A 19,149-nucleotide genomic window follows, 5' to 3' on the forward strand; every position below is an offset into this window, starting at 1 on the left:
ACAGAGGAGCTCTTTGTGATCTCTGATTAGTCAATGATTTCTTAAATGTAACACCAAAGATGCAATCTAAAAAAACCAAATCAATAAACCAAGCTTCATTAAAATTAAAAAAGAAGCCACATAGGGAGAAAATGTTTGTGAAATATGTACCTGAAAAAGATCTTCAACCAGAAAATATAAAGACTCTTAAAACTCAACAATAAGAAAATAAGCAACACAATAAAAATATAGAAAAAATTTAAAGAGACATATCAAAAAGGATATACAGATGGCAAATAAGGACATGAAAAGATGTTCAGCACCCTTAGTCATTAGGGATATGCAAAATAAAATCACAGATACTACTACATACTTTTTTAAAGGGTTTAAATTAAAAAGGCTAACCATACTAAGTGTTAGAAAAGATGTGGAGGAACTGGAACCCTCATACACTGCTGACAGAAAGGCAAAACAATACAACTGCTGTGAAAAACAGTTTGGCAGTTCCTTAAAACGTTAAATATACACTTACATATGATCTAGCCATTCCCCTTATAGCAATTTGTCCAAAAAGAATGAAAGCATATGTCTACACAAGACTTGTACATGAATGGTCACAGAATAGCATACTTTACTGGTAATGTAAAAATGCTGGAAACAACCCAAATGTCATGAAGTTTTAATAAATTATTATATATCTATGCAATGGAATACTCATAAGCAATAAAATGGAATAGTCTGTTGATACATATACCAACATGGATGCATCACCAAATAGTTATGATAAGTAAAAGAAATCAGAAAGGAAGTTCATAATATATTATTTTCTATTATGTGAAACTCCAAAAATGCATATTAGTCTATAAAGATGATGCAGTTAAAGTGCTGCACACAATATGACAGCAGATCTGGAAAACTCAGCAGTGGCCACAGGACTGGAAAAGGTCAGTTTTCATTTCAATCCCAAAGAAAGGCAATGCTGAGGAATTTTCACACTAGCATACAACTGTGCTCATTTCACATGCTAGCAAGGTAATGCTCAAAATCCTCCAAACTAGATTTCAACAGGTGAACCAAGAACTTCCAGATGTATAAGTTGGGTTTAGAAAAGGAAGAGGAACCAGTGACCAAATTGCCATCTTCTGTTAGATCACAGAAAAAGCAAGAAAATTCTAGAAAAATATCTACTTCTGCTTCATTGACCACTGAAGCCTTTGACTGTGTGGATCACAACAAACTGTGGAAAATTCTGAAAGAGATGGGAATACTAAACAACCTTACCTGCCTCCTGAGAAATATGTATGCAGGGTCAAGAAGCAACAGTTAGAACTGGACATGGAACAATGGAATGGTTCAAAATTGGGAAAACAGTACATCAAGGCCATATATTGTCCTCTGTTATTTAACTCATATGCAGAGTACATTATGGGAAATGTCAGGCTGGATGAGTCACAAGCTGGGATCAAGATTGCTGGAAGAAATATCAACAACCTCAGATATGCAGATGATACCACTCTAATGGCAAAAAGCGAAGAGGAACTAAAGAACCTCTTGATGAAAGTGAAAGACAAGAGTGAAAAAGCTGGCTTAAAATTCAACATTCAAAAAACTAAGATCATGACTTTGGACCCACCACTTCATGGCAAATAGATGGGGGAAAAGTGGAAACAGTGACAGAATTTCTTTTCTTGGGCTCCAAAATCACTGCAGACAGTGATTAAAGCCATGACATTAATAGATGCTTGCTTCTTGGAAGAAAAGTTATGACAAACCTAGACAGCATATTAAAAAGCAGAGACATTACTTTGCTGACAAAGATCCATCTAGTTAAAGCTATGTTTTTTTCAGTAATCATGTATGGATGTGAGAGTTGGCTATAAAGAAGGCTGAGTGCCAAAGAATTGATGCTTTCAAATTTACGGTGCTGGAGAAGAATTTTGAGAGTCCCTTGGACAGTAAGGAGATCAAATGAGTCAATCCCAAAGGAAATCAACCCTGAATATTCATTGGCAGGGCTGATGCTGAAGCTCCAATATTTTGATCACCTGATGTGAAGGGACAACTCACTGGAAAATATCCTGATGCTGGGAAAGATTGAGGGCAGGAGGAGAAGGGGACGACAGAGGATAAGATGGTTGGTTGGCATCACTGACTCGATGGATATGAGTTTGAGCAAATTCCAGGAGATAGTGAAGGGCAGGGAAGCCTGGCACACTGTAATCCATGGGGTTGCAAAGAGCTGGACATGAGTTGGTGACTGAAAAACAACAGCAACAATCTATAATATAGTTACCTTGAGACTAGAGGTTAGGTGGGAGAAGTGAAGAGGAGGGATTATAAAGGTACATGATGAAACTTTTTGAGGTGTTGCATGTACTTATTATCTTGATTATGACGATGGTTACATGAATATATACATATATTAAGATTTATTAAATTTTATACTTCAGAAAAACAGATCACAAAAGGAAACACTGGTCTATATCATATAATATCTTTTACTTTGGTAGATTAGATTACTGTTCAAAAATATTCTCTATGTTCATGGAAAGCGTATATTTCCCCTATCTTCAATTTGAACTTAGCTCTGTGACTTTCTTTTGCCATTGAATATTGGCAGGTATAACACAAGGAGGTTGAAATGTTGTTGTATATCTGGACTCCTTCTCTCTTTACTTTGTATCATTAGGAGAACGGCTTCTTCTGGGTCACTGTTAGTCTTTCATCTTGGGTACCAAAATGAACAGATGTGGAGCAGACCTTAGGCTAACCTTAAGAGACCCAGCGGTACCTGCTTCTAGAAACAGAATCACCCAGCTAAGCACATCCTAAATCAGCTGACCTCCATGTGACTTGTAGACATATGAGAAATAAATCCTTTTTAGGGTATGCTACTAGGCTTCCCTGATGGCTTAGTGGTAAAGAATCTGCCTGCCAATGTAGGGGACACAGGTTCAAATCCTGATCCAGGAAGATACCACATGCCACGGGGCAACTAAGCTCATGCACCACAACTACTGAGCCCGTGCTCTAGAGCCCAGGAGCCACAACCACGGAAGCCTGTGTGCCTTTAGAGCCCACGGTCTGCAACAAGTGAAGCCAATGCCATGAGAAGCTCTTTCACTGCAACTAGAGAGTAGCCTCTGCTTGCCGCAACTAGAGAAAAGCTCGTGCAGCAAAGAATACCCAACACAGCCAAAAATAAATAGGTAAAAAAAAAAAACATTAAAAAAAGAATATGCCACTAAGATTTTGTAGTTACTACACAGCAACAGTTGACTAATATACCCAACAAAGATAGCTTTCTTAAAAGTAAGATTTGTAGCCGATCAAACGTACCTTTGAATCTGGGCTTCCCAAGAGGATCAGTTTCTCTTGTTGGACTTGAGCTAAAGTCAGTGATGTTATCTGAGGATGGATAATACAATGAAAAAGTAGTAAAGGCTATAAATATTTATAATGCCTCCTGGTCAATTGCGTGCAACTTTGATTTACATATTATTATAATCCATATTATTCACATTTCAAGGCCTTTAACTGTGTCCTGCTGCAGCTGTTCTGCGGAGTAATAAATTATTTAAAGATTACAACTGGGCTTCCCTTGTAGGTCAGTTGGTAAAGGATCTGCCTACAATGCAGGAGACACAGGGTTCGATTCCCAGGTCAAGAAGATCCCCTGGAGAAGCAAATGGCAACCAACTCCAGTTTTCTTGACTGGAGAATTCCATGGACAGATGAGCCTGGCAGGATATAGTCCATGGGGTTGCAAGAGTCAGATACGACTTAGCGACCAGACCACCACCACCAAAGATTACAACGAAGTAGTTAATACGCATTCATATATTAAGTTATGTGTGATTAGGAATGACATGTGGTTTAGGAATAAGGACTAGGTAATCTAGATCTTTTGAGGAAGACTTTATTAAAGATCTTGGCACTTCCTTCTATGTCTGCAAAAGAAAGGAGCACATTCCACAGTAAGTCATTAGAATAAGTGTAATTTTAAATTAAAATGTCCCTATCAATCATAAAATTGAGTGAAATGTATTGATCCAGAACTGGGTCTCTTTTCTCCCTAATTTGAAATCCTCTGGTACTTTGCGGCTCAGCATCCAGTGGGACTCGACTGACATACTCACCAAGATCCTCTCCTGAGGCAGGAGCTGTTGGTTGCTTTTTATCTGTCTCCATTCTCTCCAAGGGGGCTTCTGTAGGTATGAGTGTTGCCCTCAAGGGTGGGGAAGTTACTCGGTCTGATGAAATGATTCCTATAATGCAAAGCCAAAGGAGTCAGGTTTTGTAGGGAGCCCTGCAGAGTTCCCCATTTACCTATTCAGCAAATATTTATTAAGGACTTACCATGTGACTTGGCACTATATGCCAGGATTAGAGAGAAAATAAGACCTGGTGTCCTTGATTGATTGGGAGATATGTGTAAGCCAAATTATACTGAAGCATTATAAATATTGTGAAAGCATAAGACAAGGTCTCAGAGAAGACAAGTCTATGGGGAAAGATGATGGGTGCTGGGGGGAAGACAGAAATGCCTTCCTAGAGGGTGTGATCAGTAGGTAGGCATGAGAGCTGTATTCTAGGTGGAGTTTGCAGGAAGAACACAGTCAGGGAAGCATAAAGTCATGTGGCATGTTGAATTTGAAGACCTGAGAGCCAAGAGTGCCAGGAAGCAATGAGAGCAGAGCGGGGGCGGGCAGGGAAGGGCAGTTCATGGAGGGTCTTGCATACCATGGATTTAGATATCATTTTTAGATGACAAGGGCCCATTAAAATTTTTTCACTAGGGAAGTAACATGATCAGATAAGGAGAGAGTGAACAGTTAGGCTGCAAGTCTGGTGGCAGACAAAGAAATCAAGAACTAAAGCAGTTGTGTAGGCAAGGACAGAGGAGAACTATGTAAGAAGCAGTGAGACTGGATGGAAGGGGTTTTACATGAAAGATATCAAGAGGATGGAGTGGCCAGACTATAGATTAAATGATGGGCATGGGAGATGGCGGGGGAAGAAGAAAAAGGTTTATAAGGTAATGACTGTGATTCTGGCCTAGTGGCCAGACCAGTGTTACTCTGAGATGCTGTATTCAGCAATGTCTCCTCTGCTCTAAAAACACATGTAGGTCTCCCAAATAGGATCCATCCCAAGGTCTATGCAAATATGGGTAGAATAGAGTGGAGGCTTGGAGAAGGCAATGGCATCCCACTCCAGTACTCTTGCCTGGAAAATCCCATGGATGGAGGAGCCTGGTGGGCTACAGTCCACAGGGTCCCTAAGAGTCAGACATGACTGAGCGACTTCACTTTCACTTTTCACTTTCATGCATTGGAGAAGGAAATGGCAAGCCACTCCAGTGTTCTTGCCTGGAGAATCCCAGAGACGGGGGAGCCTGGTGGGCTGCCATCTATGGGGTCACACAGAGTTGGACACAACTGAAGTGACTTAGCAGCAGCAGCAGCAGCAGCAGCAGAGTGGAGGCTAGTAGTAGTGTTAGTCGTTCAGTTGTGTCCGACTCTCTGTGACTCTATGGGCTGTAGCCCACCACTCCTCTGTCCAGGGGATTCTCCTGGCAAGAATACTGGAGTGGGTAGCCATTCCCTACCCCAGGGGATCTTCCCGACCCAGGGATTGAACCCAGGTCTCTTGCATTGCAGGCAGATTCTTTACCATCTGAGCTACAATCTGTCATAAAGTGGAGGCTAGATTTGCTTTTATAGTCTTCATGGGAAAAGGAATTGTTCTCAGATGATAGAGAGTCAAAGAGTAAGGACTGATGTAAGGACTGTGGCCCAGCATGGAATCATGGATGATGGGCTCCTGGTCCTGATGGGAGTGGGCCCCAATGAGAGGATGAGTGAAAACCATGAGATGCTGCACTGGTGCCAGCAGGAGCTTTTTTGAGTGGGTAGAGCCAGCAGGAAATGCTTGGATGGTATTTTCATCCTGGCAAGGAGAGCGGGACTAAGAGGCCTCCATAGATCTGGAGATGGGGGACAGGTGGAGATGCCTCATGGGAGCCTAAGACTATGTTCAGAGGGCAAATGTGGGGGAAGGCATGTTTTCAGAGAACTCCCAGAACACTGAACTGATTTCTTGAATTCCATATGCACTTTCTATGATGGTCATCAGGCCAGATGTGTACAACTGATCTCATTTGTGTTTGGCTCTTTAGTGTAGGGCTTCCATGGTGGCTCAGATTGTAAAGAATCTGCCTGCAATTTGGGAGACCTGGGTTCAATTCCTGGGTCAGGAAGATCCTCTGGAGAAGGGAATGGCAACCCACTCCAGTATTCTTGCCTAGAGAATTCCATGGACAGAGGAGCCTGGCCGGCTACAGTCCATGGGATTGCAGAGAGTAGGACACAAGTGAGCAACTAAAACTTTCACTTTCTTTCCTCAATGTAGACATTTCTTTTGAATTAGAGATGGCTAGCAAAGGGTGGGGAGAGCACTAGAGTTAATCTCAGAAGTGGGATGTGTTTATACCATCCCACAGGCTGGATGAGTTATACCGAAGCTACACTTATTGATGGGAGTGAACAAGGTTTTACATGGCAGGAACCAGGGCCATGGAGCTGCAGCTGAAGACACACAGCCTTGCAGGAGAGCTCTGTGGAGGGAAGTTCCCCTAACTCTTCCATGGAGGACACTGGAGCATCACTTTCAGTCTGACCTGAAAGCTATAGAAGCTCAAGTCTCAGCTGTCCCAGGTTACAATTAATGAAGAAAACCTGGTCTTCTCACTGGGGCCATGTCCCCAGACCTTGATTCAAGCAGGCACCACCAGCATGGATGATAGGCTGATTCCTCCTTTAGCTGATGGGAAAACAACCCAGAGGCCACTGTCCCCTAGTACATCATGGAAACTTCTCCACCACATCCTCCTTTCATCCTGTGAAAACAGTGACATCCATGCCCTTTCTCATAAATCCTTATCAGTTTCCTCTTCCACAGTTGTACTTAACAGCATTATCCTGATTCCCACTACAGAATATTTAGGAGATAGACATGAGGGAAGAGGGGGGAAAAGATGGAGAACATGCTGTGATCTGCTGGCAGGTCCAGTGGAACAGCCTTTAAGAGGAGTGAGATGAAGCTTTGCTCTGAATTGGGCTCACTGATCCTTAATTGCACTCATATATTCACTCAATGATTACCGGATTCACTCAGTAAGGACTGGATTTGGTTCTGGGAATTCAGAGAAAGTGTCATCTGTCATCACAGAGCTCATGATCTAGTAGGGGAAGACAAGGACATGAACAAGTAGGTATAAAACAGAGGTTTGCTCTAACAGAGGTATGTTTCAAGGACAAATAGGACAGAGAAGCAGTGTTAAGTCTACTTTGGGGAGCTATAGGAGGCTTCTTTAAGACAAGGAGGAAGTATGAGTGTCCCAGGTGATTGGGTGAGGTCATTCTATGGGAAAAAGACAACACATGCCACAGCCTAGAGGTGAGAGGTAGTCTGCCTTGTTGCATAGACTAGGCCTGCTCAGTCACCCTGAGTATTCCAGTCTCCAGTCTTTCCCCTGGACCCATAATACTGAGGTCAGCATGAAGGCTGGTGGACAGGGGAGCTACCAAGGAGATGTAAAGCATTTTATCTCAAGAGACAGAATGTTAAGTGGAGGACATTTTCCATTACCCCTGGTGGGTTGGCAGCCCCAAATAATCCATTTGTTGAAGACAAAACGTCTAGCCCCAAATAATCCATTTGTTGAAGAGTTTGTGACTGCTTCCATCTCAGCACCAAGCACCCGGCATCTAAGAAGCAAACTGACGTAGATGGACAAGGATGGTGGCTGTCACCCCACCCACCCAGAATCAGGACAGGAGTCCTTAAAGTTGTAACTGACAGTGTCTGGTCTTTGGGGCCAACACATGCCGAGGGCTGTCTGTTGCTTGAGCTAGCACACCAAGAAGGGCTGGTGGTTGACCAGTAAAACTGAAATCCAGGAAGGATAAGGAAGGTATGTGACTGACATACCTGCACTTCCTGGCTTTCCGGTGACATTGTTGGGTGGTAAAGGCTTTCTTCGTGGGGGCATGGGTCTGGGTGGCAAGGGTGGGCGACGAGTACCTGGGATTATGGCTAAGAGATAATATTACAGATAAAGTGGTCATAAGGATTCACTCTACAAAATCACAGGTTTTTTTTAAAAAATACAACATTTGACAAGTAGCCGTTGGGTGACAGAGAATAGATTCTACGGAAAAGTGCCTGTGAGTAATACTTTCTAATGTTCTTCTAAATTAGTGCTTGTAATGTACCCAGGGATAATAAAGCACACGAGTTAATGGGGAAAATATTCTCTAATTATGGATAAAAATATATCAGTAAACCTGCCCTTTGAAAGGCTGTACAAATGTACAGAATTTAACATCTTTTGCTTCTCGTATAGATTCAACAGTAGCATTTCTGAGTTTCATTGTCTCCAATTGCCTTTGCTTTGCAGACTACAATTCTTGCACCATTTTAGCTTTGAGTAAAGCATATAATTTCCCCTTTAGTAGGTGTTCCACTCCATCCCCCAACTATATTACATAATTATAATTAAACCAACACTTTCAGAACTTCTCAAATGATTACAACAAAGTAGCCCCTAATGGTAGAAGCAATAAGCCTGTGCCCATGCAGATCAGAGCCACCACACAAGGGCACCTGGCCCGGCAGCTGTAAGTGGGAGGCAAAATTTCACACCCACTCTGCTCTCTCACCCACCCATGAGCCTTCATGCAAGGACGCCAACCCAGAGGAAAGGCACATTTTTCTAAATGGTTTGCCTGAAGGGCAGAGAGGAGAGAAATCTTTTTATAATCTTCACAAAGACTGACAAGGCTAAAGTTCCTGAAGCAGTCCACTGTAACCCAAATTTTCTTTGAAGTCCTGTGTTATAAGCTTAAAAATTCATCTCTTTCTTTGCATAATGTATTGGCTTAATAATCTTCAAGCAAAACTGACAATCCAAGAAAATGCCCTGTGACTTTAAGTACTTCCTGGGATATTAGGAATTGTGCACATGCGTGCATGAGTGTGCATATGCTGGGGGTAGGGAGGAGTGAGTCGTGATGATAGAATAGAAATGTCTCACCCAGACATTAATACATCAGAGTAGGTTTCACAGCATCCTTCTACAAAGCACGGAGCTCTTATTCAATGCAAAGATATTACCACTTCCTAATTTTGGCCTATTATATACAGAACAGTCTCAAAGTAGAAACATAAATCATTTCTGGAAAAAGGATATTATAATAAACTACATAAGAGGAAAACTTGTATATGATGAAAACTAGAATCCACAGTTACTTTTCAGCATTTGATCCAATGTGGCCCCTTGGGATATTATGTGAAGTAATTATTAAATCAGTTCCTCATTAGAGGTTCTTATTAATATTCAATTTGTGCACAAAGCACTTTTCATTTTCCCAAATAGTTTAGTATGTTTATCTAGCAATACCCAGGTACTTTTAGCATGGATCGGATGCTTTGGGGACTGTGAGCATGCTACTTGTTTTGTGGCAGCACATATAACTTGCAGCTACAAGTTTCAGAGCAGAACTGAGTGAGGGAGTCAGCCTCTTATTCCTTACCTGGTTTTTTTGTGGGGTGAGACGAATCCATTGATACATTTCTACCAGTACCAGATGGCAGTGGGACTTGCTTGACCCCTGTGAGCAGAGATAATGACAGAATAAATAGATAGCTAAAATGTGATAAAAATTCTTCACAGAAGCTTCATAGAATTGTCAGTGATAATGTGCATTTTTTTAAGAACAAGGATACTGGTGTTTTTGTGCCTAGACATTTTGATTGGCTTCTCCCGTCTGCATACAGAAAAAAATATCTAAAGCCCTACTGCATTCACCGGTTGTGATTTTATTCTCTGAAGATTTAGAGTTTGATTTTTTGATCGTGGCTTTGTATTAATTTTCTATGCTGCCCACCCTGCACTGCCTGCCTGGGTGTTATTGTCTTGCCAGAAGGATTTCATCTACAGTGACTGATTTTTTTTTTTTCCAATATTTGTGTGTAAATTCTGTGGTTTTAAAAAATATTTTTCTCTAACTCCTCTACCCCCAATAAAAACCCTTATAATTCCAACATGTTTGGGTTTGTACCTAATGAATTGACTTTAAAAATATTCTTTGAGAAACCTTGGTTAGCAGGCTGGTTAGGCCACAGACTGGATCTGTACTCTTGAAATTTGTAAATTAGGCCTGGGCATGCCTTGAACTCCAAATTGCTGTTTGGAAGAAACTGATCTGAAAATTACCCTGCGTGCTATTTTATCTCCTAAGTCTCTCAAACATAATCTGTTGGTTATTACTAAGTCATTCACCTAAATACCCATGTTAGGATTTTGGATAGAGATCCTAAGGGTAGAGGGAACCAACTTACTTTTTGTCCTATATTTTAAAAGTTATTATTCTTTTACATTATAAAATAGTCTTCCCTGACATGGCTGGCAGTCTCCACTAAGGAATAATAAGAACAGACATTTAGAATCTCAAGAGTGAATATTATCTTAGATATAGTGGCTCATCTTGAACTTCCCAGGTGGTGCAGTGGTAAATAACCTGCTTGCCAAAAAAAAAAAAAAGAACCTGCTTGTCAGTGCAGGAGACACAAGAGACGTGGGTTCGATCCCTGGGTCAGGAAGATCCCCTAGAGAAGGAAATGGCAACCCACTTCAGTATTCTTGCCTGGAAAATGCCATGGACAAGAGGAGCCTGGGGGGGCTCCTCTTATAGTCCATGGGGTTGCAAAGAGGTGGATATGACTGAGTGTGTGCACACACACGCACACACTGGCTCATCCTAAAAAATGAACCCATGCTCTGAGGACATGTGTGTGTGTGTATGCTCACTATAATATGTACTAAAAATAAGAATAAACATTGAATTAATATACTGGCTATGGTATTAGCAAGAACAAGCACAGTCACAGCCCTGTTTTGAGTGCTGTTCCAGGACTCTGTAGGGACATTACACACTCAGCCTCATGTAATATGTAGGCAGAGATATTAAGTACACAACAGAAGCTTTGCTTGCCAAAAATTAGATGACATTTTCACATTAATTTATGAAATTATTAATCATGATTGTATTATAATGAAAATTAATCAGTCCAGGGATTGAACCCAGGTCTCCCACATTGTAGGCAGAGTATTTACCCTCTGAGCTACCCAAGAAACTCATTAATATATTACTAACATCTTGCAAAGAGTTGACTCATTGGAAAAGACTCTGATGCTGGGAGGGATTGGGGGCAGGAAGAAGAGGGGACAACAGAAGATGAGATGGCTGGATGGCATCACCAGCTCGATGGACGTGAGTTTGAGTGAACTCCGGGAGTTGGTGATGGACATGGAGGCCTGGCGTGCTGTGATTCATGGGGTCACAAAGAGTCGGACATGACTGAGCGACTGAACTGAACTGAACATTAACTATAATAATAATTATGATTAACATTAATTTATGAAACCTAATATTGCAATTCCACATCCTCTTCTATTTGAATAACAGATAATATATAAAATCATGGTGAATGTTTGTATGGAGTCAGGGATCAAATGCTGTTTATCTGTGGTAGGAATAAAATGTTTCTGCGGTCAATGACTATTTTGTGGCTCATCCCACAGGCACTGTGAGAACAGCTCATGGGTCTTCTTTCTGTGCCCTTCTCTGAGTGGTAATGGGAGTGGGAAATGACTCACTGGGTGGTTACTCTGTCTGTGGCTTAGGGGAATGCAATTCATTTGTGTCACCAGGATAACCTGGCCTGCTGATACCTGATTTACCACAATTTTTCAAAGGTAAAATCACATTATATCCTCTGGCATGCTAGCAGGCTATGTGTGCCTTCAGTAGACCCCTATTCACAGTCTTTTTCCAAATCTTTCCACCCTTAGAAAAACAAAGTATGTTGATCCAATACTGCACAAGCACCTTCGATATTCAAGACCTGATTTGATCCATACATCCCTTCTGGGTGGGAGATACCACGGGGGTCTCACAGAGGAGGAAACCAAGGCAAGGGGAGTACTTGTCCAGGGTCTCACAGTTAAATGGAGGCATTCATGCCCACGTATGCCCGGCTCCCAAGCCCATTTCTTGAGCACTAATTGGGATAGTACAGGGTACGTTTTTCTGTCATCATCTTCCCTCCAATAAAGAGAAGGCCCAAAGTGGCATCACTGGTGCTAAAGCCTAGACTTAAAACCTGACTTAACTGCAGTTTTGATTTTCCCCAGAAATGTAATCTCAATCAACCAGTCTGGAAATTTCTAGTCAGCCCCTGTGAGGTAATCTGTCACAGGAGCCCTCTTCATCCTCCAGAAGAAGAGGTGACCTACAATGGTAAAACCCACGCAAATCCCTTCTACCTCAAAAGGTGTCCTGGCTTCAACATAGTATTTTCTTTGGTTAGTAGTTCTCTTGCCCCACACTTGTTCCTGTACATGTGCTTACAGCAGGGGAAGGGGAGGGTGGGCACACTGGGAGAGTAGCATCGCCATGCATCCTCTACCATGTATGAAATGGTAGTGGGAAGCGGGTGCACAGCACAGGGAGCTCGGCTCAGTGCTCTGCGATGACCTAGAAGGGTGGGATGGGGGTGAGAGGGAGGTCCAAGAGGGAGGGGAACACATATATAGACACACACACATGTACACTCACACACAGGTACACACATATGCACACATGTACACTTTGTTGTACAGTAGAAACACAAATTGTAAAGCAACTGTCCTCTAATAAAAAAATAAAACTTCCAGTTCGCACAAGTCTTTGGAGCGCCATTCTAGTCACCACGTAGGATGCTGCTTGATTCATAAATTGCTGAATGCATGCTGTGATAAGTCGCTTGAGTTGTGTCCAACTCTTTGTGACCCTATGGACTGTAACCCACCAAGCTCCTCTGTCCAGGGAATTCTCCAGGCAAGAATACTGGAGTGGGTTGCCTTGCCCTCCTCCAGGGGATCTTCCCCACCCAGGGATCGAACCTGGTCTCTTACCATCTCTGGCACTGGCAGGCAGGTTCTTTACCACTAGCACCACCTGGGAAGCCCAATAAAGCCAGTTAAATCATCAAATTTACTTGGCTGAATTTTTTTTTTTTTTAATGCTTCTCTTTTGCCTCACAATGACTCTGACTTTAGCTCTCAGGTCCTATACTCTGTATTTCAGGTGTCTGAAGTGCCACCACTGGGTGAGGGCTAAACAACCACGGCTGGCAAGCAGGTACCATGCAGTCATGCCACTGATATGTGGGAGTCAGAGAAAAGCAAGGATGACATGGTTTTCTAACCACGAATATGCAGATCCACCAAGTCACGGGCTGGTGAAATGGAGAACTTAGAATCTAAAACTCTGCAGGATTACTTTACGAATAAGAGAAAAAAATAGAAACATCCCTGGCCTCTTTTCTAATAAAGGGAGAAATAAGTCATTTTTTGTCATTTTCTGTATAGGTAGAGATGGAAGCATCATAGTATTATGATCCTTGTAGGTTAAGTACCCAAGTCAGCAGTGTCAGTTGCTAAACTGGATTTTGTCCAGCCTTCAGAACTAAAGAAAAGCCAGCAGTGGATGAGAACGCTGGGGAGAGCCCTGCCGAAGGCAGCTGTGGGACTCAGGGAAAAGGCACTGAACTGGGGACAAGAGACTGAAGTCCAGTTCTGGGCTTGGCTCCACCTGGCTGTGGTTTGCACGTCAGCCACTAGCATGTGAGCACAGGACCTGGAGGCCAGTGAACTTCTGTGGCCCTGAATTGAGGAGAGCCGATAAAGGCCAAAGCAAGCAGAGAGGCAATGGGAGGGCAAAGGAGGAAACCAGTAACAGATAGTGCAGAGAAAGAATCCTCAGAACTGACATCTGATGAGCCAGTCTGGCTCAGGCTGCAACGTGAATTGTTTCTCCCTCATGCAGGATTAATCCACTATTTTCTCAAGGGCAGCACTGGCTCTGAAAGCACCAAGACTTGAACTTCAATGTAAGCCCCCAATTGTCATACGGAAATTCTCCAAAAATCTCTTGATTTACATAGTTCACCCCTTAGCAATTTATTGTCAGAAATGAAGTAATGATTTTGGTATTTTTAACCATGGTAACAGAAACTTTGCAAACAAACACAGCACACTGGGAATTGATTTCCGAATGTATTCGAGACTGTTCCTCATGACCAAAAAGGAGTGGTGTTTATGGGTGATTGGTCTCCTCACCCACGTCTCAAGATCTCAGCACCTGGCTGCAAGGTCAGGGACGAAGGGCCAGCAGACTGGAAGATTTCGCTGCAGCTCAAACACATTCCTCACCTGGGAGGCATCTGGGTTTTGGTTGTCAAGCACACTCCATGTGGGTCCAGTGAAGTGTGGATTCCTCATTAGGACAGAATGGAGCAAAGAAAGGAGTCTGGGATTCAGGTATTAACATATCTGCCAAACCACATGTGCCAAGGGGGTTTCCAAACTATACTTTGCTGGCACACGTGGGCCTTCAAGAAATGTTAGTTGAATGAAAGAACAGTTGCACAACTCAGCAGCTTTCTTCTACGGTGAGAAAGGTGGAGACTATCTGGCAAAGGATGGGTGATTTTTTCTGTCAAAGGTCAGAGAGTAAATATTTTCAGCTCTGCAGGCCATACTGTCTCTGTCACAACTATTCAGTCCTGCCACTGTCTTGTGAAAGTTTCTACAAAACCTTGTTTACGAAAAAGGGGCAGTGAACTGGGTCTGGTCTGTGGCATTGTACTTTGTGGGTCTCCCTGGTGACTCAGTGGTAAAAGGCTTCCCTGGTGGTTCAGTAGTAAAGAATCTGCTTGCCAATGCAGGAAACCCAAGAGATATGGGTTTGATTCCCAGGTCAGGAAGATTCCCTGGAGAAGGAAGTGGCAACCCACTCCAGTATTCTTGCCTGGGAAATCCCATGGACAGAGGAGCCTGGCAGGTTACAGTCCATGGGGTTGCAAAGAGTTGGACATGACTTCAGTTCAGTTCAGTTGTTCAGTAGTGTCTGACTCTTTGCGACCCCATGAATCGCAGCATGCCAGGGCTCCCTGTCCATCACCAACTCCCGGAGTTCACTCAGACTCATGTCCATCGAGTCAGTGATGCCATCCAGCCATCTCATCCTCTGTCGTCCCCTTCTCCTCCTGTCCCCAATCCCTCCCAGCATCAGAGTCTTTTCCAATGAGTCAACTCTTTGCATGAGGTGGCCAAAGTACTGGAGTTTCAGCTTCAGCATCATTCCTTCCAAAGAAATCCCAGGGCTGATCTCCCTTAGAATGGACTGCTTGGATCTCCTTGCAGTCCAAGGGACTCTCAAGAGTCTTCTCCAACACCACAGTTCAAAAGCATCAATTCTTCAGTGCTCAGCCTTCTTCACAGTCCAACTCTCACATCCATACATGACCACAGGAAAAACCATAGCCTTGACTTAGCACACACATTTGTACTTTGTGCAATCCCCTGGTCTAGGCATGCTTTTGCATCTCAAGTTGGTTATAAGCATGTGCTGCTGCTGCTGCTGCTGCTAAGTCGCTTCAGTCGTGTCTGACTCTGTTCGACCCCATAGATGGCAACCCACTAGGCTCCCCCATCCCTGGGATTCTCCAGGCAAGAACACTAGAGTGGGTTGCCGTTTCCTTCTCTAATGCATGAAAGTGAAAAGTGAAAGTGAAGTCGCTCAGTAGTGTCTGACTCTAAGCATGTCGAACATATCAATTAAGGTGAGATGTATCTCTGGAAACCCTGAAAAAGCAGACTGCTGGAAAAATGACCTACCTAAACTTCATTCTCTGAAGGTTACTTTCTAACTTTAAGGTGGAGAAATATTATACATATACATGTGAAATGAACATAAATCAGGTTAAATATCTATAATGATGTTATGAATTAAGAAACTTGGGTCAAGATAGTCTAAATATTGCTGGGTGTTTATGGCGTCATTGCAAGATTTGTATAGAGACCTAAAGAATCAAAGGTCCATAGTTTTAACGCCTCAGAATCTTTCTCTTTTAGTTTTACAAAGGACCAACAGTAAATATTTTTATGCCTAAGACTATGAAGAACATGTCCTATACATCCTAAACACATCCTTTTATCAGCTGATTTTTTAAAATGTAAAATATATGTACTGAAAATTTCAGCAAGAAAAATTATAGTAAAATATATGTGAGGTGGATAAGAATCATACATATTCTAGGCAAAATGTCAAAGTTGGATGAAAAATCAGTTAACACGGAAATGTTGTTCTCATTAATACCCAGTTGAGGCTAGAAGTGAGTGTGAAAGAGACAATAGGGCTGGGTCAGAGAAGAAAAGAAATCTGATGTGAATACCTGCATTTCTATTAACAAGTCAGATTAAAACCATGCACAAAGTAAGGCAGACTCTTGTCTATAACCTGAAGAGAACAGATTTAAAAACTTCTTTTTCTCACCCATTTCTCAAAACATTATTCCCCAGGCAAATAATTTGAAAGCTGTTAGAACTTTCTTTCATAATATGCTATGTAATATCATCTGTGATTTGTATTTCATTTATTTTCTTTCTGGTCTTACTGTATTGGCTTACACTCCACTTCTGTTTTCAGTGGAAGGGGAAAAAGTAGGAATCCCTACTTATATTCTTGATATTAGAAGAAAAATATTCAGTCTGGGAAATGAGATGTTAGCTGTAGGTTTTTCTCAGATGCCCTTTATTAGAGGGAGGAAAATTTCTTTTATTTCTAGTTTTCTGAGAGTTTTCAACACGGTGGTTTTTGAATTTTGTATCATGGCTGATTTTTTATTTATTGAGATGATCATATGATTCTTTTCCCCTTTGTTCTGTTAATGTGGTTCAGTTCAGTTGCTCAGCCGTGTCTGACTCTTTGCAACCCCATGGACTTCAGCGTGCCAGGCCTCCCTGTCTGTCACCAACTCCTGGAGTTTATTCAGACTCATGTCCTTTGAGTCGGTGATGCCATCCAACCACCTCATCCTCTGTCGTCCCCTTTTCCTCCTGCCTTCAATCTTTCCCAACATCAGGGTCTTTGCCAATAAGTCAGTTCTTCACATCAGGCGGCCAAAGTATTGGAGTTTCAGCTTCAACATCAGTCCTTCAAATGAATATTCAGGACTCATTTCTTTAGGATGGACTGGTTGGATCTCCTTGCTGTCCAGGGGACCCTCAAGAGTCTTCTCCAACACCACAGTTCAAAATCATCAATTCTCCGGCACTCAGCTGTCTTTATAGTCTAACCCTTACATCCATACATGACTACTGGAAAAACCATAGCCTTGACTAGATGGACTTTTGTTGGCAAAGTAATATCTCTGCTTTTTAATATGCTGTCTAGTTTGGTCATAACTTTTCTTCTGGGGGCAAGCATCTTTTAATTTCATGGTTGCAGTGAGCTTCTGCAGTGATTTTGGAGCCCCCCAAAAAAGTCTGTCACTGTTTCCATTGCTTTCCCATCTATTTGCCATGAAGTGATGGGACCAGATGCCATGATCTTAGTTTTCTGAATGTTAAGCTTTAAGCCAACCTTTTCACTCTCCTCTTTCACTTTCATCAAGAGGCTTTTTAGTTCTTCTTCACTTTCTGCCATAAGGGTGGTGTCATCAGAATATGAGGTTATTGATATTTCTCCCAGCAGTCTTGATTCCCGCTTGTGCTTCATCAAACCCAGCTTTTCTCATGATGTACTCTGCATATAAGTTAAATAAGCAGGGTGAAAATATATAGCCTTGACATACTCCTTTCCTGATTTGGAACCAGTCTGTTGTTCCATGTCCAGTTCTAACTGTTGCTTCCTGACCTGCATACAGATTTCTCAGGAGGCAGGTAAGGTGGTCTGATATTCCCATCTCTTTAAGAATTTTCCATGCTTTGTTGTGATCCACACAGTCAAAGGCTTTTGCATAGTCAATAAAGCAGAAATAGATGTTTTTCTGGAACTCTCTTGCTTTTTCCATGATCCAATGGATGTTGGTAATTTGATCTCTGGTTCCTCTGCCTTTTCTAAATCCAGCTTGAACATCTGGAAGTTCTCGGTTCACACACTGTTGAAGCCTGGCTTGGAGAATTTTGAGCATCACTTTGTTAGCGTGTGAGATGACTGCAACTGTTCGTTAGTTTAAGCATTCTTAGGAGAAGGCAATGGCACCCCACTCCAGTACTCTTGCCTGGAAAATCCCATGGACAGAGCAGCCTGGTGGGCTGCAGTCCATGGGGTCGCTGAGTCAGACACGACTGAGCGACTTCACTTTCACTTTTCACTTTCATGCATTGGAGAAGGAAAAGGCAACCCACTCCAGTGTTCTTGCCTGGAGAATCCCAGGGAGAGGGGAGCCTGGTGGGCTGCTGTCTATGGGGTTGCACAGAGTCGGACACGACTGAAGCAACTTAGCATAGCATAGCATTAAGCGTTCTTTGGCATTGCGTTTCTTTGGGATTGGAATAAAAACTGACCTTTTCCAGTCCTGTGGCCACTGCTGAGTTTTCCAAATTTGCTGGCATATTGAGTGCAACACTTTCACAGTACCATCTTTTAGGATTTGAAATAGCTCAACTGGAATTCCATCACCTCCACTAGCTTTGTTTGTAGTGATGCTTCCTAAGGCCCACTTAACTGCACATTCCAGGATGTCTGGCTCTAGGTGAGTGATCACACCATCGTGGTTATCTGGGTCATGAAGATCTTTTTTGTATAGTTCTGTGTATTCTTGCCACCTCTTCTTAATATCTTCTGCTTCTGTTAGGTCCATAACACTTCTGTCCTTTATTGTACCCATCTTTCCACGAAATATTCCCTTGGTATTTCTAATTTTCTTGAAGAGATCTCTAGTCTTTCCCATTCTACTGTTTTCCTCTATTTCTTTGCACTGATCACTGAGGAAGACTTTCTTATCTCACCTTGCTATTCTTTGGAACTCTGCATTCAAATGGGTATATCTTTTCTCTTTTGCCTTCTGCTTCTCTTCTTTTCACAGCTATTTGTAAGGCCTCTTCAGACAACCATTTTTCCTTTTTGCATTTCTTTTTCTTCGGGATGTCTTGATCCCTGCTTCCTGTACAATGTCACAAACCTCCATCTATAGTTCTTCAGACACTCTGTCTATCAGAGCTAGTCCCTTGAATCTATTTCTCACTTCCATTGTATAATTGTAAGGGATTGG

General features: G+C 42.3%; 1 protein-coding gene across 50 annotated transcripts in view; it reads right to left on the minus strand.

Annotated features, from left to right (window-relative positions):
• ABI3BP (ABI family member 3 binding protein) overlaps positions 1 to 19,149 on the minus strand; it is a 293,260-nt gene that overhangs the window by 41,659 nt on the left and 232,452 nt on the right. For all 50 annotated transcript variants that reach the window (XM_061426547.1, XM_061426450.1, XM_061426423.1 and 47 more), the window contains 4 exons: positions 9,579 to 9,656; positions 7,975 to 8,079; positions 4,119 to 4,247; positions 3,319 to 3,387 (listed from right to left, as the gene is read on the minus strand). In XM_061426547.1, coding sequence (XP_061282531.1) covers positions 3,319 to 3,387; positions 4,119 to 4,247; positions 7,975 to 8,079; positions 9,579 to 9,656 — 381 coding nt within the window. The remainder of the gene's footprint in view (positions 1 to 3,318; positions 3,388 to 4,118; positions 4,248 to 7,974; positions 8,080 to 9,578; positions 9,657 to 19,149) is intronic.

The sequence above is a fragment of the Bos javanicus genome, chromosome 1 (genome assembly GCF_032452875.1).
Source record: "Bos javanicus breed banteng chromosome 1, ARS-OSU_banteng_1.0, whole genome shotgun sequence".
NCBI lineage: Eukaryota > Metazoa > Chordata > Mammalia > Artiodactyla > Bovidae > Bos > Bos javanicus.